Here is a 25,623-nt window from a genome sequence, read left to right as displayed (position 1 = left end):
TGTCAACACAGTCCCACTGAACAAAACGATTTTTGATTGGCCACGACATGTATTTTCTGAACCAATCAGCTTACTTGTTACCGGAAGGGTTTCCTCGTTTCAAGATGGTGTTCTGTATTACTTGAGAAAAACACATTAACAAACAAAGCCACTTAAATAAGAGCACACAATAAATTGTATCCTGGATGTTGCCGCTAATATAGCTGTGAATGTCGTATAAGGCGCAATACCGTGAGAAATGTGTTTAATTTGAGTAAATCTTTAGTTTACGGTAGATAGCATGCTAGCTCTGTGGTTAGCTTCGGACAAATCTTTTATATACTCCAATTCCACGCAATATTTTGTTGTTTTGAAACAATGCTGGGTTATTTGGCAGCAAGGAGGGCTGGTCTGGATGACCCTCTCCGACTCAGGCGGGCGGAGGCGACGAGAAGGTAAGCAAATTAGTGTGTAATACATGCAATATTGAACATGTACTTCTGTGTTACTACTACTTGGTAGATAATTGACGTTGTCTCTGCCTTGCAGTGAGTAATTTTCTCCCTCTTTCTGTGTCTTAATAGAGTTCTCAGCCTGCAGTTGAATGCAAACAGAGATATGGAGCGAATCCATGCAAACGGTGTCAATACTGTTGACATTGAAGTAATCGAAGGCAAATAGTGAGTCGAATGTCCAACTTTCTTTCTCATCACTTCACGAATCCCCGCATCCACTGGAAAATCTCATCTATTTGCTCTTTTTTTATGGAACCTAAGATGTCACAAGGAGGCCTTAGAAGGAGGAGAATGTTTTGGTGGCATCTTAGCGTGTTCAAGTAAGAGCACAAAAATGTGAGGATACATGATTGGTAAAGCTTTTCAACCGAATCATTATTAATCAGGTCTCACCTAAAATGCAAAGTAGATGAATTTGCAGTGATGCATCTCAAATAGGTGGCGGATCACCTCAAAACATACTCTTTTTAAACAAAATGTCATTCAATACGGCAGTGCTGTGACGTCATAAGTGTTTGATGATTAGCATGTTGTCTGGAGGTGCCGATGGAGTCATCGTCATCTACGATCTCGAGAACTTCAGTGGGAAACCGCAGTACACCTGTAAAGCTGTCTCCACCATTGGCAGGTTAGCCTTACCCCTCATTTTCATACTATGGCCACTAGAGAGCAGTATCCCGCTGACACTTAAATCTTGAATCCATCAATCAATTTGATGAGCCGCTTATCCTGGCAAGGGTCGCAGGGAGTGCTGGAGCATATCCCAGATGTCAACGGGCAGGAGGTGGGGTACACCCTGAACTGGTTGTCAGCCAATCGCAGGGCACATAGAGATAGACTACAGTTGAAGAGTTCAGACGCAAAAGCAGATACATCCATTTTTGTTGTTTCTGTGGAATTCTTTGGTTTGTATAAAGCGCACGGTGGCGCAACTGTAAAGCGTTGGGCTCACAGTTCCGAGGACCCGGATTCAATCCCGGCCCCACCTGTGTGGCGTTTGCATGTTCTCCCCGTGCCTGCGTGGCTTTTCTCCGGGCACTTCGGTTTCCTCCCGCATCCCAAAAACATGCAACATTAATTGGACACTAAATTGACCCGTCGGTGTGATTGTGAGTGCAACTGAAGAGTTCAATTTTTGTTGTTTCTAATGCAATGCAAATCTAGAATTATTTATACAATTAAAGCTCAAATTATTCCATGTGATTGCTTTCAATGCAGGTCCAGCAAGTACGGCCACAAATTCAGCGTGGAGACAGTCCAGTGGTACCCTTACGACACTGGCATGTTTGTATCTAGTTCCTTTGACAAGACGATGAAGGTGTGGGACACGGAGACTCTCAAGGTAACACACTGACCCTCGCATCAACTGTATACGTGTTACATTGTGAGTTGTTGCTGAAGCTGCGTAATAACTGACTCATTTGTGTTCAAATGCTGGCCAGTCATCCATTCATCCATTTTTTTAGATTTTCTACATATTTTTTTCTTCTTTTGACTATCTATAGTGCGTGGGTGGGGGGCATCTCGGACTTGTCGCCACCCAATCAGATGGCAAATACAGTGTAGATAAACAAGCATTCACATTCACACCTATGAACAGTTTTGAGTTTTCAATCAAGCTAACATGCATGTTTCTGCGATGTTGGAGAAAGTCAGAGTACCCAGAGAAAACCTACACAAACGCAGGGAGAACGTGCAGACTCGAGACAGGAGGCGAGATTCAAACATGGGGAATTTAAAAGTGTGAAGCACCTAGCAGACACAAATATGTAATGTCATTAATTAATTTGAATACATTTTAATTTACAATTTAACTTAATTTAAAATGTCATTTAGTTTTATTCTAAATTTCACCTCATTATATGTTGAGGAATAAAGGAATACAAAATTATAAATAATACGGTGGCACAGTGGTTCAACTGGTAAAGCGTTGGCCTCACCGTTCTGAGGACCCGGGTTTGATCCCGGCCCCGCCTGTATGGCTGTTTGTCACAATGTGTTCTGCAATTGGCTGGCACCCAATTCAGGGTGTACCCCGCCTCCTGCCCGTTGACAGCTGGGATAGGCTCCAGCACTCCTCGCTACCCTCATGAGGATAAGCGGCGGAAAAAATGGACGTAATGATAAATAATACCAGAAAGTTATTTGAGTACTGATGTGTAACCACTTAATATTTTAGGTCTCCCCCCCAAAAATTGAAGTAGATGTCCTAACTCAGGGGGTCTCGAGCTCATTTTCGTTGTTGGTCTCGTTGTAGTTCTGGTTTCTGTCAGAATGTCTTACTGTAAATAATACCAAAAAGTTATTTTAGCCATGATATGTACACACTAAATGTTTTATGTCTCCCCCAAAAAATTGAAGCAGATGTTGTAACCCAGAGGTATTAAAGTCATTTTGTCGCTGGCCCCGTTGTACTTTGGTTTCTGTCAGAGGGTTGTTATGACTCTGAAACCATAAAATACATTATCATATTAAAAGATTAGGTTTACACAACAAGTTGATTGTTAGTTTTCCTGCAAATTTCCTGCAGGTGATATTCTCTTCTCACATTCCTTCCTCAAGTACCATCTGAAGTGCAGAATTAATGCTGACTGAAATGAGGTCTGGTGAGGTGAGCAATGTCAACATGACAAAATGTATACCGTACAACATTTAGTCTTGCGCTTCATCTATAAATGGAGCATCAAGGCGTCTGACATTGAAGGTTGGCTCTAAGTGTACTGATGTTTTCTTGCCGCCTCCCTCCCCCTCGTCCAGTGTCTTCCTTATTGTCTGCTTCACGCTTTCTGCTTTCCTTTGCCGCCCGGTCACAGATGACCGACTGCATTGAGCTACAGTTTCAGTGGCCTCACCGTTGCCTATTGCACAAGTTCACTCAAGGAAGAGACAAAAAAAGAACCCTGCTGAACTTTCATGTTTTTCTTTTTCTTTTTCTTTTTGGCCTCCCACAAATTCACACGCTGATATCTTGATGCTCATTTCTAGCGTGTGTTTTACATTTGCGCATGGGGTGTGTGTTAATGCAAACAGAAGCTCCTCTGTGTGCCCCATTGATTGGCTGACGAGTGGCGATGGTGGCTCACAGCGACAGATGGTGGCTTTTATAGAATTGCTGGGGAATTTGCATTGCAGTCGCTACGGCTGCACCGATAAGATGCCTTTAGAGCTTTAAAGTTTGAGCTCGCCCACCACCACCACCCGCTTTTGTCGTACTTTTATTACTTGTACAGTATGTGCACGCTTAATTTCCCGCTTTCTGCCTGAAGATACCTGGGAGTGGATGCAGCAATCCCATGGCCCTTGTGAGGATCAGCGTAAAGAAAGTGGATAGATGGATGGATGTATTATCCATCCATCCATTTTTCTTAGCCGCTTGTCCTCACGAGGGTCGCGGGGAGGGCTGGAGCCTATCCCAGCTGTCAATGGACAGGAGGGGTTGCACACCCTCAACTGGTTACCAGCCAATCGCAGGGCACATGGAGACAGACAAGAGTCGCACTCACAATCACACCGAGGGGCAATTTAGAGTGTGCAATGCATTTTGCATGTTTTTGGGATGTGGGAGGAAATCGGAGTGCCCGGAGAAACCCCACGCAGGCGGGGCCGGGATTGAACCCGGGACCTCAGAACTGTGAGGCCAACGCTTTACCAACTGATCCGCCGTGCTGCCGTGGAAAATACAATTAATTACATTCTCAAAGAAATTCGCTCTCCCATTATTGTGACATTTAACAAAATTAAATAATTTTGGTGAACCTGATTGATCTAAAATCGGAGAGGTTTGCACAGTGTTTGAAACTTCTAGTTTCAATGGCAATTGTCTTAATTATGAAAATACATAATATTAGACCCATAAAAATAATCAATAATAATCATATGCACATTAAATATAAGATTGATATTTCCACAAAATTCTATTGAGAGGTGGTGTATAAAACAAAGAAGCAGCATTATGGGGACAATAAAGTTGCAGATCCAGGAATTCATTTTTTCCAATTTGTGTCAATATGCGCATCAGTCGAATTAAATCTTAAATTGCAGCCAACAAAAACCACAAATCCACCATGTCAAGAAATCAGATTTCATAAGAAACTATCAAAATTATTTTTAATATGGAATTGAGATCGTATTAACCTTATACAAAGTATTTTCCTGTTTTTAATTGATGTGTGTAATGAATGAATGAGAAGTGAATCACGCTGTGGTGATATTTAAATATTTGCACATATATTGTAAAAACTTTGCCCAGACCTAATTTTTTTATTATTATTTTTTTTAACCCCCACTCCACCCGACTTCCGACTTCCTTTCACTCGTCAGCCCGCTGAAGTGTTTGAGTTTGAGGGCAACGTCTACAGTCACCACCTGTCGCCCATTGCCAGGAAGCACAGTCTCATCGCAGGTACGCAACCGGCGCACCTCGCAGGTGCCGAGTGGAACGAGCAGGCGCTCGCCGACAAAAGGGACATCTTGTCCATTTAATTCCCCCTTCAGTACACACCAACCTTGCACTTTTCGTTACTACCTCGTGTGCCCTACAAGGGGACAGAAACGGCTCATCCGCAGGTTCCCTGTCGAGTTGAAGCACAGTCAGCGGGACCTGAAGTCTGTTTTAAAGCGTACGTGTTGCACCACCACATCACCAAGCAGGAACAACTGGTTCGCCATACCAGCTGCTGTAGTCATACTGGTGCTTTTGACAAAGACAGAAAGAGCAATCTGTGTGTGTGAGACACGCCCGTTTGCGGATCTAAAAAGGTTACTTCCGAACGAATCTGCTCTTAAATACCCCAACCAGCAGTCAGTTGAAAGTTGACAGTTTTGCTTTTGCGTGATTTACACGTGTAATGACTGACTTGTTCGAGAATGTCGGTGACTCTTTTGGTGTGGCCTGTTCTTATCAGTGTTTTGATTTACCACATCTTGTTTCTGAGAACCTGGAAGTCCAGTTTGGACGATTTATCCAATCAACGCACCCTAGAAGAAATCTTTTTTTTTTTTTATCGCTCTCTCTCCCTCGTCCTTCTCATATGAATGTGTATCATTTTCAACAGGTCATTGTGTGAGAATCCACATTTTTTTTATGTATTTCTTTGCAACGGAATGTGATTTAATTTTTTTCGTCCATATGTTTCTTGTCAGTTGGCACCAACAACCCTAAAATTCAGCTGTGTGACCTGAAGTCCGGTTCAAAGATCCACGTCCTCCAGGGTTAGTGCCCCGGTCCACAAACACACACCGACACTTATACAGTGATGTGAAGTATTTGCCCCCTTCCTGATATCAGATTCATTTATTTGTTTGCTTATTTATTTATTTATTTATTTATTAGAGCGGCAGGAGTGGCCATGTTAATAAAGCTTATATTCAGACCTGGGTGTGTCACAGATCAGTCAAACACCATATTATACTTAAGTTGTCTTTGTGAGGTAATAAAATCAATCAAATAAAATCGGTTAGATGATCGGAATCATTCAAAGGTGATGAATCGGCTAAAATCTAAAATCTGTGCTCACAAACTCAGGAGCATCTCACTAAATTTGATTATCATAGAAAAAGTACATTTATTTGAGTACAGTCGTTTCCAAGGTGAAACTCATATTTTATATTGATTCACTCATGTTGGAAAATATTTTTTAGAAGGGTTACTCCTACTTAAAAAAAAAAATTTCTGAAGTAATTTGGATTCTTTCTTTTGTAATGTTTAATGTTCTTGATAGGGTGAATTTCTGTTTTTTCGTGAGCTGAAAGCTAAAATCTACATCAAAATCACTCACACGAGTCTTTATAATACTTATTATTTGTGAATTGAGCTACTGGAACACAATATATATATATATATATTATATATATATATATATATATATATATATATGGTGTCCCCAAAAAATTCTACACGTTTTGATTAATTAATTAATTCTTTTACATGTTAAAAATTATTCAAATTATAATAAACATCAAGTTTACAATTATTTAAGGTGTGTGTCACTCTCTCTCTCTCTCTCTCTCTCTCTTCTCTCTCTCTCTCTCTCTCTCTCTCTCTCTCCTCTCTCTCTCTCTCTCTCTCTCTCTCTCTCTCTCTCTGTATATATATATAAACCCACATTCTTGAACAACTGCTACTACTTATTGATTTTTTTTGCAGTCCACTAATAAGACAAACGCTGATATGTGATAAATGGCAACTTTATCCCCACCTTAGGTCACAGAGCGGAGGTCCTGTCCGTGCAATGGTCACCCAGATATGAACACGTTCTAGCCACTGCCAGGTAGGCACCAGTTACAACTTACTTACATTCACAATCTCAAAGCTATAATGCAAATTCTGCCTTTAAGATAGAAATCATTTTCAGATTCGATTCCATTTCTGACACCCCCGTGTTGCTTGACCACCACTACTGCAAACTACCACTATAATAATATACAGTCCCTTGAAAAATATTTGCGCCTTTCTCAAATTCAATTTTTTTGCAGTTGCACAACTTTAATATAAACACACAAATATACATATTAAACAAAAATAACCCAATGACACGTAAAATTGATTTTTTAAATTGTGATTTTATTGATTTAAGGGAAAAAAAGTATTCATAGCTGCCTGACTGTGAAAAAGTAATTGCCACATAACTATAACGTCCAATATAACCGATTGTCCGTTACATTGAAATCTTTTTTTTTTTTTTGGGGGGGAGGTGGGGGTCGAAGCCATATGCATGATTATTACTGTACAGAAATGTTTAGTTGTTTTTTTTTCATGGCTAAAAAATGCCCAGTACACTCCAAAGGTATCATAAATAAAATGGAGATTTTTTTTAAAAAAAAAAAGATAAAAAATGTCTGAAGGTTTCACATTTTATCCAAAGTAACCATTCCAGTGTACTTGACCATGGTGGCATTGTTTACGTACAGTACTTCTCATTATGCAAGTTGCTTTAACGAGCTGCAGCGAATTAGTGTGCTACCTCGTTCTTCTGTTGCCAAAGCCGAATGGCTTGACAAAAAAAAAAATGTTAATGGACCAAAAATAGCGTTCCGGACTCATAACAGACTTTTTTAATGGGATTTTAAGTGACGAGTGGAAATTATTCTGGGACACGTTGTTTAGTCCTAGACGGTCCGTATTATCCAATATCCGTGATATCAGGGTCCATTTTCTCGAGGTTCCACTGCATAGGATAATTTTTGATGCAGCTCTTGTACCGGGTCTTGTTATATTGTGCAGGTGCACATAAAGAATCGCCGGGCGGCTCTAATTTGCCCACAGAGACCCATCAAAGAGAGAAATAGCAGGCAATGGATCATTTCACTGCCGGCTCTTCTTGTCATTCCCCGTTCCAGCCCATCTGGCCACACGGCGGCCCGGAGTCAAAGATGATGGCGACGCATCTCTAGCACTCCTGTAGACGCCTCACTAAAGCATATGGTAGATGCAGCCGCTATTGTTTTATGCTACATTAGACCTGCTAATTAATCTAGTGGGACCCATGCGCTGCTCTCCCTTTGGACTGGAAGTGACTTTAAAAACAACCGGCACAAAAGAGGCACGCGGTGACTCCTGCGTGATATTTAATTTGGCTGCACGGTAAATCCCCACATGGAGAAAAGTGACAGATAAAGGCAACAATAGCGACACCTGCACAATTCATCCTTTACAAACACAATTCTATTCACTTTTGACTCACAGTGTAAAAGCATTGATTTTACAATGTCGTTTTATTGCGGATTAGTTTGCGCTGGTGTACAACTGCACTGCATCAAAGTGAGAGCTCTGTAATATTTCACTTACCTTATTTGACAATTTCTCCCATAGAGAAAGAACACAAAGTAAATAAAGTCACTGATTCCAAGCGAGTGTACACAATTGTAAACGTCAATTTTGCACGTAACGCCATTATTTACCTGACTACTCTTTAAAAGTACAGCGGTACCTTGACTTGACTACAGTTACTTTGTGGTTTTTTTTTTACTTAGTGTCGTAAGAACCTATACATATCGAACACATGGATACTATAGGGCTACATTTTTATTAAAAATGTTTAGTTGCTTACTTTCTCTGTTATGTTTAAAGCAGTGCTTGAAAAAAAAAAAAAAGCTTTGAGGCAGGGGTGCTTAATGCAGCGGTTGAGCAGAGCCGTCTTGGTCGATCGCAGAACAGCTTGCCCCCCCAAAAAAAATTATATATATATATATTATATATATATATATAAAGTATAACATACAGCTATTCAGCTTGTGGTATTTTTAAATTTGATTCAGTGATTGAGAGATGACTGGTTGTTACATTCAACGGCACAATTCATATACATTGAAAAATGAAAAGAAGCCACTGGTTTCTTTTAGGCAGCACACGGAACTTTCTCTAACAACGACCGACATACACTCATAATTGCAAACGTTAAAGTACTTACGCAGCCCATCAATGTGTTTTATAATGACAGCGTCCACGACCATTGCTTTAGTAAGCAACACAGTCTGGGCGACGTAGCACAAAGACAAGCTAGACATGCTGCTTATGTTTACTTTTGATATAATGGAGAAAGTTACAAAAGAAATGCTGTTGTTTTAAGATGCAATGACTGTCGGAGTATTTAGTTAAATAATCAAAGAAAAAGTGGCTACACTGGACGAGATTTTCTCTTTTCCGAGTGGGAAAGGTCTGGTCTCAAGCCAAAGTAGAACGTGCAGGCTGAGATGGAGTATCATTTTAAAATTGCACCTTGGCACAGCCAGTTCCAGGATGATAGCACAGACAACACAGTGCACAAAAAGCTAATTCTATATATATTTTTTTTACTGTTGTCGGTAGCTCGCGAGAGGCTGGCTGCTTGAAAAGTAGATCTTGGGGTAAAAAAAAGTCTGGGCACCCCCGCTTTGGGGGATGGAACCGATTAATGGCGTTTCAATTCATTCCAATGGAGTAAAGCGCATTGTGAGCTTGGTCATGGCGCAAATGAAACTCGCAAGTCCATGTACCACAGTATTACTTTGTGAGATAGTTGATTTAGAATCAAACGAGCATGCTAATTTCTCTCCCCAAGTGCCGACAGCAAAGTGAGAGTCTGGGATGTGCGTCGGGCATCAGGTTGCCTCTTTACGCTGGACCAGCACAACGGAGACAAGTCGAAAGCTGCTTCTGAGGCAGGTAGGCTTACACTCAGCTTTCACATTATCCTTCTACCTGTGGTGAAGGTTAATATATAAATAAGGCAAAAATGGAAGATAATATTTTATTTATATATCTGTTTCCCCTCAAAGCACAAGACAAAAATTGCACCTAAATCTTTTTTTTTTTTTTTTTTACATTTGCTGTTAATCCGACATGGGTCAATTCAAACATTTTTTTTAAGAATATATTTTTGGGGTTAATTTCGGGGTGGTCCTGCTGGCTTTTATGTTAACGTAATGTGTTTTCTGCCACTACCCAGTGAACACGGCCCACAACGGCAGAGTGAACGGCCTGCGCTTCACCAGTGACGGCCTGTACCTCCTCACGTCTGGGACCGATGATCGCATGCGATTGTGGAACAGCGCCACGGGGGAAAACACCCTGGTATGCTGCTCTATAAATATATTTAGATGGTCTGGAAAACCTCCCAGTTGCTTACTTAATGAAGCCTGTATTTGCATAACCTGCCGTGTGCTTCTATACGTTCCAGCGTGGTGACACAGCCGTCTAAACTAAAGCCTTAGAACTAAAGAGTTTTTAATGCGGCCCCCTATTCGAATTTCCTTCTCGATTTAATTGCGCTGCGGTTGCCATGGTGTTTGTTTTTATTCCCACCGCGGCGACACAGTCACCTAAGAGTTAGAGGAGCTTTCCTCACGGGAACGCAGAGCAACAAACCTGACCTGTGGAAATTGATAGGGCACAGCGGAACAAGACGTTGCGCCGCACATTTAGGTGAGGGATCCTGGTTCTAATAAGCCCTTTAAAGTAAAACTGCTAAAAGAAAAATGGAAACGTAGCAGCTACAACGAGTCAGTCAGTGTATGTGCTATATATATGTGGCACTGTGGCGCAGCTGTAGGATGTTGGCCACACAGTTCTGAGGATCGGGGTTCAAATCCCGGTCACGTCTATGTGGAGTTTGCATGTTTTCTCCGGGCGCTCCGGTTTCCCCCCACATCCCGAAAACATGAATTCATTGGACACTCTAAATTGCCCCGAGATGTGATTGTGAGTGCGACTGTTGCCTGTCTCCATGTGTTCTGTGATTGGCTGGCAACCAGTTCAGTTCAGTTCTTCTCAATGACAGCCGCGTTCACAATCGCACGTGGGGGCAATTTAGAGTGTTCAATTCATGTTGCATGTTTTTGGGAATGTGGGAGGAAACCAGAGTTCCTGGAAAAAAAAACCATGTAGGCACGGGGAGAACATGCAAATTCCAAACCTCAAGCATGGGGAATTTTAAAGTGTGAAGCACCGAGCAGACACAAATATGGAATTAATTTAATGGCATGAATTAATTTGAATACATTTTAATTTACAATTTAACTTAATTTATCTGTCATTCACCTGTCATTTTTTTGTCATTTAGTTTTATTCTAAATTTCATCTCATTATATGTTAGGGAATATCCATCCATCTGTTTTCTTTTGCCGCTTATCCTCACGAGGGTCGCGGGAAGTGCTGGAGCCTATCCCAGCTGTCAACAGGGAGGAGGCGGGGTACACCCTGAACTGGTCGCCAGCCAATCGCAGGGCACATTGAGACAGACAACAGCCACACTCACAATCACACCTCGGGGCAATTTAGTGTGTCCAATTAATGTTGCATGTTTTTGGGATGTGGGAGGAAACCGGCGTGCCCGGAGAAAACCCACGCAGGCACGGGGAGAACATGCAAATTCCACACAGGCAGGTCCAGGATCGAACCCGGGACCTCAGAACTGTGAGGCCAACTACTTTAGTGTAAATGAAGTCATCAGGGGCTCAACCCAAACCCGCAACTGGACCAAAAATTTCTGCGCTATTTATTACATAAGTCAACGAAACATTGCCGTCAGTTGCTTAAGTTTCTCTGAGAGACATCTGTCTTGTTTTCATGACAGTTACACTTGAAACTGGTCTAAATGTCGCGTTCAACGGTCCCTCTCAGGTGAACTACGGGAAGGTCAGCAACAAGAGCCGAAAGAGGCGTCAGTTCACAGTGTCGCAGGGCTGCAGTCCGGAGTTCGTTTTCGCGCCGTGCGGCAGCTCGGTGGCCGTTTACGGCCTCCACACGGGCGACCTGGTCACCACGCTGCGGGGTCACTACAACCAGGTGGACTGCTGCGAGTTCCACCCGGACCACCAGGTGAGGCGCCATCTCGTCTACATTTGAGCCTCCGGGTGAGAGAGGCGACCACGTAGCACAGCACGAGCGTGTCCATACCGGCACGCCTCCAATACATCGTCGTGTCATGCATGTTTTCTATGTGCTGTGCTGTGAGAATGCAGTCAAGCTCCTTGTCACTCATGGCTCGTGAAAAAGAATCCACCTCAGTTGTAATGGTGCTGTCAACGAGCCCTTCGCATGCTTTGCCTGTGTGTTAACGCCGCTTTGTGTGCACCGGCCACTTGTTTACTTACAGATGATGCAACAGCCTTTTTTGCTTTAATTCTTTTGATAAAATCATCCTGCATTTTTTTCTTTTTTTTTTTTTTGTGATGGTTCGGTATTTGAACAAAGATAGTCCCAATTCAATTGCCTTTTCCCCATTTTTATGTTTTACATTTTAAGAGAAGAAAAAACACTCAAATAAGGCTAAAGGCAGCTGGTAGAGTGTTGGCCTCACAGTTCTGAGGTCCCGGGTTCGATCCCGCCTGCGTGGGTTTCCTTCGGGTACTGCGGTTCCCTCCCACATCCCAAAATCATGCAACATGAATTGGACACTCTAAATTGCCCCAAGGTGTGATTGTGAGTGCAGCTGTTTGTCTCGATGTGCCCTGCGATTGACTGGCGACCAGTTCAGGGTGTACCCCGCCTTCTGCCCGTTGACAGCTGGGTTAAGCTCCAGCACTCCCCTTTTGAGGATAAGCGGTAAAGAAAATGGATGGATATAAGGCTAATTGTATCGTCAGTGATGTTTTGTTTATTTATTGAAATGTACAAAGATAATTTGTAGAAAATACATTAGAGAAAATAAAATCACGTTGAATTCATCGATTCTTCAGTTCATATGATTTCCGCATTTCTTGATAAAATAATTTAAAAACAGAGAAAAATAGACCAAAAATATTCTACCAACATTTTGTGGCTTGTTTACGATACTACATGCGTTTTATTCTGTCCACCACCTTTTTTGCGTGTTTTCTTTGGGTTGTATTCAAATGTTGTATGTTTACGACAGTCAAAAATGGTGGCCCTGTCTTTAACGTTGTTGCAGTTCTGACATGCAGCCCGTTCTAGTTGACTTTGGGCTAGATGCGGGCTTCACCCAGAACTGCGGGCCGACTCTACTCACACTCCAGTTACCATAATTTCCGACTTTTTTCACACGCTTTCAACCCTGCGGCTTATGTAGTGATCCGGTTAACTTGTGCATTTTTTCTAATGGCCGCAAGGGGGCACTCGAGCGAAAAGGTAAGAGTGACACCCGTGGAATATATGTGTCGAGGAAGTGACTTTTACCGGTATGTTTTTTTTTTTCTGTTTTTGTTTTTTTTAACCAGCCCTGTTAGCACCGCGCTAGCACCCCATCCCCCTTTTGTTCCCACATATTGTCTTCCTGTCACTTTCAAACTCAACGGTGTATGTGTTACTATGGATAGCTTGATAGCGGTTAGCGCCGCGCTAGCGACTTCTCCTGTGTTACTGCCACGTCTAAGTGATTTAGGTATGTTTTTTTGTTTTTATGATTTACCAGCCTTGTTTGCACTGTGCTACCGTGTTGCTACTGTGTAGCTGCCGCGGATGTTTTTTTTTTTTTTTTTTTTTAACCAGTGTGTTTTTTTTTTTTTTTTTTTTTAATAACCAGCCCTGTTCGTGCTACAGTGTTGTTGCTGTGTTAAGATAATCAGGTATTAAAACGCTTTCTGTTTACCGTATCTCGTGTTTCAATCTGGGTTTCAATGGTTTCAATTGCGGCTTTTACACATCTGCGGCGTATGAATGTACCAAATGGTATTTCCTTTACAAATGTACTGGGTGAGGCTTATAATCAGGTGCGCTCTGTAGGCCGGAAATTACGGTAGTTCTTGATCGCATCTATTACAACAACAACAACAAAAAGTAATATGCTGTGTATAATCCAAATTAAAATGTCGAGGTACTTTTAACTGTCAGATGTTTTCTGATCAAGATATGCTTTTTTTTTTTTCTTGTGTTGCATATCTCAGATATCAAAAGCTAATTCCGTGTACATATCGCAATCAAAATACTTCACTCACTCATTGGTGTCTTTTTTCCCCGTCATACAGGAATTGTACAGTGCAGGTAAGGATGGTAACATCCTGGCCTGGGTTCCGGTCCTGCGTTGCCCAGATGTGGAGGATGACTCAGATGAGGTGACACACTTTGTTTAACTTCCGATTACAAAAACATATTTCTCCTAGATACGACAAGTTAGCTATTTCCAAGCACGTAACAGACATTACCTTACAGGAGGAATGTAAAACATGACGACTCCATACGGTTGAGCACATATTGCGCGCGCACAGGCGCACTTGCATCATCGCGTTCTCTTTTATTGTCAGCGCCGATCAGGATTTCCAGTTTGACCGCCGTTGCTCTTTTTAGCTTCACAGAGTGTCACGACAAGTTTCAGGCTCCACGTGTGCCAGCTCAGGCTCACAAAACCTCTTCAAGTTCACTTCCTGGACTCTCAGGTTAAACTTTTGAAACATAACGACAGACATACAAATGAACAGGAGTCACCGATAGTGTAGTGGTACAGACGCCTGCCTTTGGTGCGGGCAGCGTGGGATCGATTCCCGCTCAGTGACAGTGTCGATGCCTGCCCTGCGACTGACTGGCGAGCTGGGTGTAGTTCGCCTTTCGCCCCGAAGCTAGCTGGGATAGGCTCCAGCATTCCCGCAACCCTTGTGAGGATAAGCGGCTTGGATAATGCGATACAAATGAACATTGTTTAGCAATTATGTCTGGTGCTGGCTACCAATGAAATTCAAACGAGCTCAGCTGTAAACTTTCATTCAGGTGCGAAGAATAACATCGATCCATCCATTTTCTTTGCCGCTTATCCTCATGAGGGTCGTGGGGAGCGCTGCAGCCTATCCCAGCTGTCAACGAGCAGGCGGCGGGGTACACCCTGAACTGGTTGCTCGCCAATACCAGGGCACATAGACAAACAGCCACACTCAATCACACCTAGGGGCAATTTAGAGTGTCGAATGAATGTTGCATGTTTTTGGAATGTGGGAGGAAACCGGAATGGCCGGAGAAAACCGAAGCAGGCACGGGGGGAACATACAAACTCCACACAGGCAGGTCCGGGATCCAACCTGGGACCTCAGAACTGTGAGGCCAGCGCTTTACCAGCTGACTCACCGTGCCGCCCGAAGAATAACATCTAATATAAATTACAATCTAGGACTAATGTGGAGTATAACAGCGAGATTATTTTTGTGGGCGAAATATTTTTTATAATTTTATTTATTGTTCCCCACACTTTTATATACAAACAGAGAAAGAAAAAGGAAAAGGGAGAAAGAAAGAAAAAAAAAAAAAACACAATTAATTTACATTCATAAACAGTGGGATAATAATATCGTTATAAATAACAGAATAGGAAGGTTTCTCTCATCTCCAATTATCTGATGTAGTAGGCCATCCTCAACCAAGTTCATACCCGTAAGTGAGCAAAGAAATGAACTTTAAAGGGAAAACAATAATAATAATAATCAAAGTAGTAAAAAAAAAAAAACAAGAAAAATGATACTACCTCAGAGCACCCTACAACAAATGTTCCCAAAACTATGTACAATGATTTACATATTTGCTTCAAGTTAAAAAAAAAAAAAATTCTTGGTATTGGAACCCTTGAGTGATACCTGTTCTGACAAGATGCAATACTTTATATATATATATAAAATAAATAATAATTTGCACTGCACAACATGCAAAGAAAAAGCAAAGATAATAATAATGACAACAGCAAAAGCAATAAGTGGTGGGAACTAATGATACAAAATTAAGATAAACTTGATTTCACATTATGTACTAACATCTTTTGATGTTATGGCATCTTTTGTCCAGTTTTCCCGACGTGCGTCAAACTTGTCTTGTTCTTGGCTCAAGATGAAAGTTAATTTTTCCATTTTAAAGATATCTTGAACCACCTTATTCCAATCCCCAAGTGTGGGAATATTCTTTTTCAACCATTTCCTTTTTTGCTTGCTAGTGACAAAATACTGTGTGTGTGTGTATATATAAATATATATATTCATTTTCTGGAACCTTGACAGTGTCCGGTATTAATCCCAAGGATAAGGTTCCACATTTTAAAGGAACGCTGACTTTCATAATTATATCCGTGTTTTGTTGAATGTCTTTCCAGTATTTCAAAATGGAAATATTAATATATTTTTTTTTTTTTTTGCAGGACGCCACGGTCAAGTCGTCAGTGATCCCAGCCTTTCAAGACGCGTGGAGCAGCGATGAAGACTAGTACTGGAGCCATCCAGGTTTCACCATTACGGCAGATTCGGAGACACCAGAAATCCTTCTGGTAAACAATAATCCTGACATCATTGTCATATTGAGGAATTAGGATGGATTGATTGAACATTTGAAGTGTTTTGACAATGAGAGGACTGGTAGGTTTGTGCGAACTGTCAAGAATTTTATTGTAAATCCTTGGATTGGATTTGCATTTTCAAACGTTTGTTTTTTGTCATTCATGGTGCAAATTAGTTTTTACGTTGGAGGCCCTGATGGAGCAACACAGAGTGAAACCAAGTGAGGTTTCGCTCTCACGCCCTGTTGACACATTAGCTTTTGTAAAAGTCATTTTTTAAAAATAATAAACTGGCCTTTTATGCAATTTAAGTTGTCTAAACTTTTAAGTTGAAATATTACTACTTTTTGGATTAAAACCATGTTGATGAACTTTTTGTTGATCAATACTGTTTATCCATCCATCAATTTTCTTTTTGCCGCTTATTCTCACGAGGGCCGCGGGGAGTGCCGGAGCCTATCCTAGCTGTCAATGGGCAGGAGGGTCAAATATGTTTTTGGTATTATTTATAATTTTGTATTCTTTTATTCCCTAACATATAATGAAATTACATTTAGAATAAAACATTGACATTCTGAATTAATTAAATTGTAAATTAAAATCTATTCATCCATCCATTTTCTTCACCACTTATCCTCACGAGGGTCACGGGGAGTGCTGGAGCCTATCCTAGCTGTCAACGGGCAGGAGGAGGGCCACACCCTGAACTGGTCGCCAGCCAATCGCAGGGCACATGGAGACAAACAGCCGCACTCGCAATCACACCTAGGGACAATTTAGAGTGTCCAATTAATGCTGCATGTTTGTGGGATGCGGGAGGAAACCGGAGTGCCCGAAGAAAACCCACGCAGGGACGGGGAGAACATGCAAAAACGCCACACAGGCGGGTCCGGGATCGAACCCGAGACCTCAGATCTGCGAGGCCAACACTTTACCAGCTGATTCACCGTGCCGCCTGTAAAAGTCCATTTTTTTTTCAATAACAAACTGGCCTTTTGTGCAATTTAACAAAAAGTTGAAACATTACTACTTTTTGTATTAAAAACATGTTTATGAACTTTAGTTGTTGATCAATACTTTTGAATATATTTGAAAAAGAAAATGCAGAGGAAAAAATTTTTGTTTTAAACAAATGGTTGGGGGGGGGGAAATGTGACCATATTGTTGAAAAATCCAACTTTGTGTTGGGAAAAAAAAAAGCTTGTTGGAAAAAATGAAAATTAATATAGTCTGTTCAGTTGGATTTTTTTTTTTTTTTTATTTCTTAGGAGTGGATGTTGTGTACATATTGTACAGTATCAATTGTGTCAAAGATCGATTGTGATGACGGAACGAAAATGTGACGCCATCGTGAGGCATCACCCAAGAATGGCCGCACACCATGGGGGCGGGGCTACCCGTCGTCCAATCTGCGACCGGTGAGGATTTGAGACCCCGCCCCCTCTGAACCTAATAAATAACCCCGGGCGCGCGGCTCATTAACACGTGAACGGGCCACGAGGTGCACCTGTGCGGAGGAGTCGCTTTGGGGTCCCCCTTTTTTTTTTATTTATTTTTCTATCGCTTTCCCGCCCCCCTCCCTCCCTTCCTTCATCTGAAACCGCAGTTCGACGTCTGAAAGGATTTGTTGCCGATTGGTTACACGACCGGACTGCGGGTAAAACGCTTTTTCAACTTTTCACAGGCACAATTTGTCGACTTTTAAGTGGCTGCCGGACTCGTTTTTCCGCCCGTTGCGTCACCGCATCACAGCCACAAACTCATTTCGACTCAAAGTCTTTTAATTCCTGTTCGGCTATATTTTATTTTTGTGTCGCTCCCTTTTTACTTCCGCTGTTATTTTGTGTCCCCGCTCGTGCTTTTTTTTTTTTTTTTTTTTTTGGGCCCGCGGAGGTTACTGCGTCGGTTTTCCTGATAAGGAATTCAGTTCGGTTTCTCTTGTCGTCTCGGCATTGTTCTCTCGCGACTGGTCTTGCTTGCGGGGAACAAGTCTAGCTAGTTTTGCAGTACCGGTTTTGGCCCAGACCCTGACAAGTTTGAATTAAGAAGAATTTCGGTCTCGACTTGCGAAATAATTTGGTCTCTCGTGTGGCTCCTGCGCTTGCTGACATGGCAACCCGTGATGAAACGATGCTAAGGTAATAAGTAATCAATTAAAAATACCTGTGCGGAGAATCAAGAGGACGGTCACAGCCCCGGACCCCCCCCCCTTCCCTTCCCTGAAATTGTCCTTGCAAATTGCAAGCTGCAGCATTCCATGAAATGAGCGCTTTAATTAGCATACCTGCAATTATGACTTGACTTGAATACTAAGGAAATCATTTATAAAACTGGGTTATGTTTCGGGGAACATTTGTATGTCCATATTTTAGTCATTTTTGTCTTTGCTTTTATTCCCCGAGTGGTAAACATTCATGTGTTAAGCGAAGAACAAGGGAGAAGTTTTATTTGGCTGTGGTTAGATTAGTGCCACCAGGATGTGAATTTGAAATGCCACACAAAACAGGATTTGAATTCGAAATGTAATGTGAACACATTTTCAATAGTTGCTACAATTCGCTGTCTAAAATTCACCGTCTGTGCCACCAGGCAGGGATACTTCCGGTCAGAACCGAACACCCAGCCAATCCCGTTACGCTTTCTTAGCATGTGACGTCACGTGACTCGGAAAGCGTAACTGCGATTGGCTGGGTGTTCTGTCCGGTGGCACAAACGGTGAAATTTAGACAGGGAATTGTAGCAAGTATTGAAAATGTGATCACTTTACATTTCAAATTCAAATCCTGGTGGCGGTAATCCACTTCCATACATTACACTCGTTCTGTGATTTGGTATACTGTCCTGTATATCCTGCCTTTTCTTAGCATTTTGCCGCTCTGAAAAGATGTTTGTAACACCCCCCCCCCCCCATGTGTCACTGTTTGCTGTGAGGCTGTCACTTATTGTACTGCCCATACACTCGTTGCTTTGTGCCCCGCATGGCACGCACAGTCCTGCCTTGAAGTCTCTTTGTTCAGTTCAGCTAAAATACACAAATGCGCTTAAATTTTTTTTTTTTGTTTTTATTATAACTCTGGAGTAAACTTGTACATTTCCACTGACTTCCTGCCTCCCCCCCGACTCCAGTTCAGCTGAACATTTAACAAGGTAAAGATGGAAGTGTATGATATAAAGTCTTCCGCTTCGCTGATGTATGATGGCTTCATCCAGAATGCCGGTAGGTCCCCCCCTCTCCCCCACTCTGCACCGTTTCCACTTGTCAAGTAAACGCTTGACCCGTTGCAGACTCTCGCACGGAGAAGTGGCTGTTGATGTCCTCTCCGGTCCTGCAAAGCGTCATCATCATGGCGTACATCTTCTTCGTCATGTCGCTGGGCCCTCGCATCATGGAGAAGCGCAAAGCCTTCGACCTCAAAGGGGTCCTGGTGGTCTACAACTTCAGCGTGGTGGCGCTGTCGCTCTACATGTGCTACGAGGTGAGTCACCATCGACGTCGCCAAAGGTTGCGAAGTTACCCGCGTGTCAAGGTGATTGATTTTTCTTTGATTTAATTGCGCAATATCGATGAAAGAGAAGCGTGTCGAACACTCTGCAATTAACTGTCACGTTTCTTTGTAGTTTGTCATGTCTGGATGGGGAACGGGATACTCCTTTCATTGTGACATCGTTGATTACTCGGAGTCGCCACAAGCTATGCGGGTAAATATATTTTACATTACATTTCTTTAGAGCCCCCATCCGTGGAAGTAAATTAGTGCCACCGGGATTTGAATTTGAAACGTTTTCCATCGTTGCTACAATTCACCGTCTGTGCCCTCAGACAGAACAGCCAGCCAATCGCAGTTACGCTTTCTTAGTCATGTGACGTCACATACCAAGAAAGGGTAACTGGATTGGCTGGGTGTTCAGTTATGACCTGAAGTAACCCTACCTAGTGACAGACGGTGAATTTTAGACAGTGTATTGTCGCCAGTTGAATTGTTAACGTTAAAGTTATACTGAAATAAAACTATTGAAAATGTTATCACTTTACATTTCAAATTCAAATCCGGGTGGCACTAATCTACTTCCATACCTGTGCACACAATGGAGAAAATACTTCATTAGTGTAGTACAGCTGCATATTTTCAACGTTCAGTACAAGAACTTTCAGGTTTACGCTCAATGGATGGATCCGCGCAGGGCGCCTAAGCCACGCCTACTTAGTTACTGTTGTTAGCCACCCCAAGCTACCAGTCAAAATCAAAATGGCGGACGCAGTGCGGCCGACGCACGTTATGAGCGATTCATTAGAGCGAATTCCCGATAGTATTTGTTTCCTTTGTGCCTGTCGTATCGGAAATATCGACAGAGTGTACAGAAAGGCCTGAATTAGTTTCAACAGGGATATATTCATAATGGCTAGGTTTCAAAAATGGGAACGCTTGTTAAAGTTTCTGCAATGTGTTGATGTGCTCCCTAAATATTAGTTTGATTTAGAACTCTACAAGGGCTCAAACTACATAACTTTTCTCACGTGCCGTGTGAGCAAAGCTGCACGTCGCTGTCACAGCAGCGGAATAAACCCACAGCGTCCAAAATCAAACCAGTGGGGAAGAGTGAAGTAGTTGTAGCTCGACCAACGGAGAGGAGGGGAAAGAAAACTGATTCTTTGTCGGACGGATATGAACTACAGCAGATGTGTCAACTCATTTTTTGTCGTGGGCCACATTTTAGTTTCCTTCAGGGGCCCATTATGACTGAAACCATAAAAATCTACAACCGCCTCATCATATTTATACATGAAGTTTATAAACTAGTTTTGGAATCAAGTAAAGTGTAATGTTTTTAACATAATTTATGATATGACAAATAGAAATTTTGGTACAGATTTTTAACAATGATCGATGATATGTATAGAAGTTGATGCACATGATTTTGCCATTGCGGGCCACATAAAATCATGCGGCGGGCCAGAGCTGGCACCCGGGCCTTGAGTTTGACACCTGTGAGCAACAGGTTGAAATAATGGGATGGTCTTTGTCAATTTTTAGTGCAAGCCCCTTGTAACATTTCAGATGTTCATCGTTGGACTTTCTAGGTGTGACACCAACTAATTGAGTTGAAATAATCCAGTTTGCATTTATCTAAATTGCGCTTTGGGGTGGGATCCTCCCGGTAATCTCTCTGGATAGCGCTCGTCTCATTACACGTTCCCCAGCCGCATCGAAGCGCCGTATTTCCGAATCGGATATAAGCAGGACTATATACACGCAATGCAGAGGCTTAAAGTAACCACGCGCTCTTCGTTTGTGGGTAAAAGATCCCGGATGTGGATAGCTTGGGCGGAGTTCAGAAAATGACACTCACTGATTGGTCAAAATTGAGATGTCAATCATTCTCATGGATCCATCCATTTGTTCCGTCACCGCAAATCAATTATTTCTTTAAACCTTTTTAGCTGTATAGTGAATGTTTCAATTATAACTGCCTTTTAGAAGTGTAAATATGAGTCCTGTATAATGAAACTGCACAGTAATAAAGTAAAACGGCCTGACATGTAATGAGGGGAAGGGGGGGGGGGCAGTAATGCAGTAAATAAAGGCTAACTAAATGTTTTGTATCGCTCATGTGTGCAATTGGAATGACTGAATTCATGTGTTTGTCCTCTAGATGGCAGCAACTTGCTGGCTTTACTACTTCTCAAAGTTCATTGAAATGTTCGACACAGTAAGTAGCAGCAGCAACGACGACGTCTTCTTCGGTGAGCTCAGGACAAATCTGGCAAGCGTCTCAAACTGCTTTTCCCCCCACCTGTAGGTTTTCTTTGTACTGAGGAAGAAAAACAACCAGGTGACATTTCTTCACGTCTACCATCACTCCATCATGCCGTTCACCTGGTGGTTTGGCGTGCGCTTTGCTCCAGGTACCACAATCTCCCGTCTTGTACTCTTGTTTTGCTATTATGCAGTTTTTAACCATCATGCATGCATTTCTTCCCCCTTCCCCCTCAAGGTGGTATGGGAACTTTCCACGCCATGCTCAACTGCGTCGTTCACGTCGTGATGTACTCTTACTACGGCCTGACCGCCCTGGGCCCCAAATACCAAAAGTACCTCTGGTGGAAGAAATACCTGACCACCATTCAGCTGGTATGTTAAATTTGCTTTTCTCTACTCTCACTCCATGTTTGTTTGGGTTCTGTAAAACAAATTACATCATACATATTTTGTAAACAATAGGGGATGAGAGCAATAACATGTCATTTGTAGTAATTCTCGTTTCCTAATCACGACTTAGTTTGTGGGTTATTTAATTCACTCGTCAGTGAAATGAAAATACTCGGGTGTGCTTTTGATTTTTGTCATTGCTTTTGCAAAATTAGAAATCAAATCAATCTCAGATTGTCCACTTTCTGGAAGCAATGTTGAAGCTTGAATAAATTAATATTTCCACCTCAGCGTGTTGTACAAAAAATATTAATTACTTCATGTCCAGCTGTGGTAATAATCAAAAGATTTGTGCCACAACTCGTTGCTGTTTCTTGTGCTGTGGGGGGGGGGGACAAAAACTTTACAATTTTTCTTTTTTTAAACTGCAGATTAACATGGACATGTTTTTCAAGCGACGTCAGCTATTTTTCAAGATTAAATATAAATTGAGGGCACTGTTTGTAGACACGGTGGATCAGCTGGAAAGCGTTGGCCTCACAGTTCTGAGGTCCCGGGTTCGATCCTGGACCCGCCTGTGTGGAGTTTGCATGTTCTCTCCATGCCTGCGTGGCTTTTCTCTGGGTGGACACTCGGGTTTCCTCCCACATCCCAAAAACATGAATTGGACCCTCTAAATTGAGATTGTTAGTGCGGCTGTTTGTCTCTGTGCCCTGCGATTGGCTGGCAACCGTTCAGGGTGTACCCCGCCTCCTGCCCTTTGACAGCTGGGATAGGCGCCAGCACTCCCCGCAACCCTCGTGAGGATAAGTGGCTCGCAAAATGGATGGATGCATGTTTATAGACTTATAAATGTTTTTGCTCCACCTTTCTATTCTACAAATGACAAACCTTGGCTTACAGGTTTATTTTATCGGTGGTCAAGGTTGAAATGCTAATCGCTTACGTATTAAATATTTTTTTTTTTTTTAATTAAATGGAAATGGTATCACATTTATTAGTATAAGAAAAATAGCACGCCAAAATTTTGTACTTTAAAAGAAAAACAACCTTAAGATTATATTTTGACCTGCCCAGACATAGCTGGGATTGGCTCCAGCACTCCCGCGACCCTTGTGAGGATAAGTGGCTCAGACAATGGATGTAAATTAAACTGCTTGTGCGTTGTAATTAAATGTTCTGCTGGTTCTGTTGTTTTGCTTTTTGGCCACCAGGGAGCACTATAATACAATCCCGTTACGAAGCTATGAAGAGAAAACAGACCATTGCAAACTGAAATACACTTTCTCATATTTGAACATTTTAGGCATACGTACATTGCTACTGTATTTTGTTGGTGATGATGATGGAACTTGGAGAACAATTTTATTTTTTATTTTTTTGAGTTGGTACTTGGTGTAAAAAGTTTAAGAACCATCGATGTCGTGGCGAGGGACTGATTCCGAACACAGCAGCTGGCTCTGTTGGCAGCCATTTTGGGGCATCTGTGCGAAAGCACACACCGTAGACTCTTATCGTACCTTCTTCGGCTGCCGTGACAACGGCAGCTCATTTTTGCCTCTCATGGCGGACATTTTGTGTGAAAGAAGTTACATTTCCTCCCTCCTTGTCCAGATTCAGTTTGTGATGGTGACTACGCACATCTCGCAGTACTTCTTCATGCGGGACTGCCCTTACCAGTTCCCCATCTTCATCTACATCATCGGCCTGTACGGCCTCATCTTCCTCTTCCTTTTCCTCAACTTCTGGTACCACGCCTACACCAAAGGCAAGCGGCTGCCCAAGGTGCTGCAGGCCCAGACGTGGGCCCACCACACCAACGGCGTCATGAACGGCAACGCCAACCACGACAAAGATGACTGATTTGGCGACGGACTACGGTTCGCTCTGATTTAGTTTTTCTACTTGCAGCAAAAAAAAAAAAAAAAGGACAATCTTTAAATTATGACCAAAGTTATATTTAACCCTCCACAAAGGGATATTCTCGTATTTTAATGTTAATTCTGCCACGGGGAAAAACTGTCACTAACCCCATGTATGAGTTCACCTACGGCATGACTGAGACTCCATGACCCTGATCTGTGCGGTGCGCCCCCCCCCCCTTCCCCATACTTGGGATATTTTGTGTGTGTGCTTCACAAAAGTCAGGGTTAATTTCACAACGCCTTAATATCGGATGCTTATAGTCCATTTTTTAACGTTTTGCATCCTGTCTTAGGGCGTTTAACTGTCACACGCATGCAGAACAGGGTGTTTTTATTTTAACGTGAAATGTCATTTCACACCGCTATGGCTGGAGTCTAAAGATCCTGATGGTGCCGGGTTCAGAGAAATGTTATCATGAAGCGTGACGTTTAGAAATGTATTTAAAAAAAAAAAAAAAAAAAAGTTTTAGGATAGTGCAAAGCTGGAGCGTCCGTGTATTATGATGTTATGGCCCAAATTGAATGCCGCAGCGCTCCTGTGATGAGATGATACAACTGCCAGCTCGCTGGTGGTGTGGATGAGAGAAGAAGTTTACAGATCAAATGATGCAGTTCCTGTTAATGTCCGACGTCATCTTCTCAGTCTAATTTTGTTAACTGTTTGAAAATTGATAGTTTATATTTTATGTATTTATATATATAATAAATGTTGACTTGGTTATATTTGTAGTGTCTTTTCATTTAGAGTTTTACTTTCATAGTCTTGTTTAATTTTAGTACCGGTACATTGTATGGGTGGCTTTTCCCGTGACGTCGTCTACGTCTGGTCGCTGGTGTGGCTAAACCTCCTCCGAGGTTGACAAATTGCTTTGTGCAGGTGCTTATTGAGGGGCAAAGTTTATCTGTTTACAAGCACTAAATTGGAATGGACCTTTCTGACCTGTCAATCATTCGTATCGTAATAGCGAATCAGATAGCCGCGTTGTCTTGACCCCTGGCTTGACACGCCCCTGCCGCCATGTTGTCCAACAAGCAATGCCTGTTGTCAGTAGCGTGCGCCTGGAAAAGTTAATGTGAAGAAAATGGTGCTCAAATGCACTTGGGGAAAGTGCAATTCTGACGAAAGATATCCTCGGCTACGAGGGTCTCTGTTGATCCATTTTCCAAAGCATAAAACAAAGTTGACCAAGTGTCTACGGTGAATTAAGGCTTGTGGAAGACCACACATGCAACTAAATGCGGACAATACCAATAAACACAAGGCTGTATGTTCGAAGGTAAGTGAGGGAGAAGTATCTTCTCTGAGTTTGATTGCATTATTATCAGTGCTTTATACATTGCCAGAGAACAACTTTCACTTTGGTAGTGTATAACTGGC

General features: G+C 42.2%; 2 protein-coding genes across 5 annotated transcripts; both read left to right on the top strand.

Annotated features, from left to right (window-relative positions):
• The first annotated feature begins 75 nt into the window (after positions 1 to 75).
• ercc8 (excision repair cross-complementation group 8) lies at positions 76 to 16,557 on the top strand. 4 transcript variants are annotated; one of them, XM_061818386.1, is made up of 13 exons: positions 393 to 434; positions 564 to 659; positions 1,035 to 1,122; positions 1,713 to 1,836; positions 3,025 to 3,105; positions 4,815 to 4,896; positions 5,637 to 5,705; positions 6,697 to 6,763; positions 9,533 to 9,636; positions 9,920 to 10,044; positions 11,593 to 11,790; positions 13,896 to 13,982; positions 16,037 to 16,557. In XM_061818386.1, the coding sequence occupies exons 5-13, from the start codon at positions 3,079 to 3,081 to the stop codon at positions 16,100 to 16,102; spliced, it is 825 nt and encodes a 274-aa protein (XP_061674370.1). In that variant the 5' UTR covers positions 393 to 434; positions 564 to 659; positions 1,035 to 1,122; positions 1,713 to 1,836; positions 3,025 to 3,078; the 3' UTR covers positions 16,103 to 16,557. The 4 variants fall into 4 exon arrangements, with proteins under 4 accessions (XP_061674367.1, XP_061674370.1, XP_061674368.1 ...); XM_061818383.1 differs by lacking the exon at positions 3,025 to 3,105 and having other exon boundaries at positions 76 to 434; positions 1,021 to 1,122; XM_061818384.1 differs by lacking the exon at positions 3,025 to 3,105.
• A 1,116-nt stretch (positions 16,558 to 17,673) lies between these two features.
• Positions 17,674 to 24,966, top strand: elovl7a (ELOVL fatty acid elongase 7a). The gene is made up of 8 exons (XM_061818388.1): positions 17,674 to 17,828; positions 19,298 to 19,388; positions 19,457 to 19,647; positions 19,790 to 19,870; positions 21,824 to 21,880; positions 21,971 to 22,076; positions 22,166 to 22,302; positions 23,935 to 24,966. Exons 2-8 carry the CDS (start codon positions 19,325 to 19,327, stop codon positions 24,181 to 24,183), a joined length of 885 nt encoding a protein of 294 aa, XP_061674372.1. The 5' UTR covers positions 17,674 to 17,828; positions 19,298 to 19,324; the 3' UTR covers positions 24,184 to 24,966.
• The last annotated feature ends 657 nt before the right edge of the window (positions 24,967 to 25,623 follow it).

The sequence above is a fragment of the Syngnathoides biaculeatus genome, chromosome 4 (assembly GCF_019802595.1).
Source record: "Syngnathoides biaculeatus isolate LvHL_M chromosome 4, ASM1980259v1, whole genome shotgun sequence".
Classification (NCBI taxonomy): domain Eukaryota; kingdom Metazoa; phylum Chordata; class Actinopteri; order Syngnathiformes; family Syngnathidae; genus Syngnathoides; species Syngnathoides biaculeatus.
This window is presented reverse-complemented; position numbering and strand designations above follow the sequence as displayed.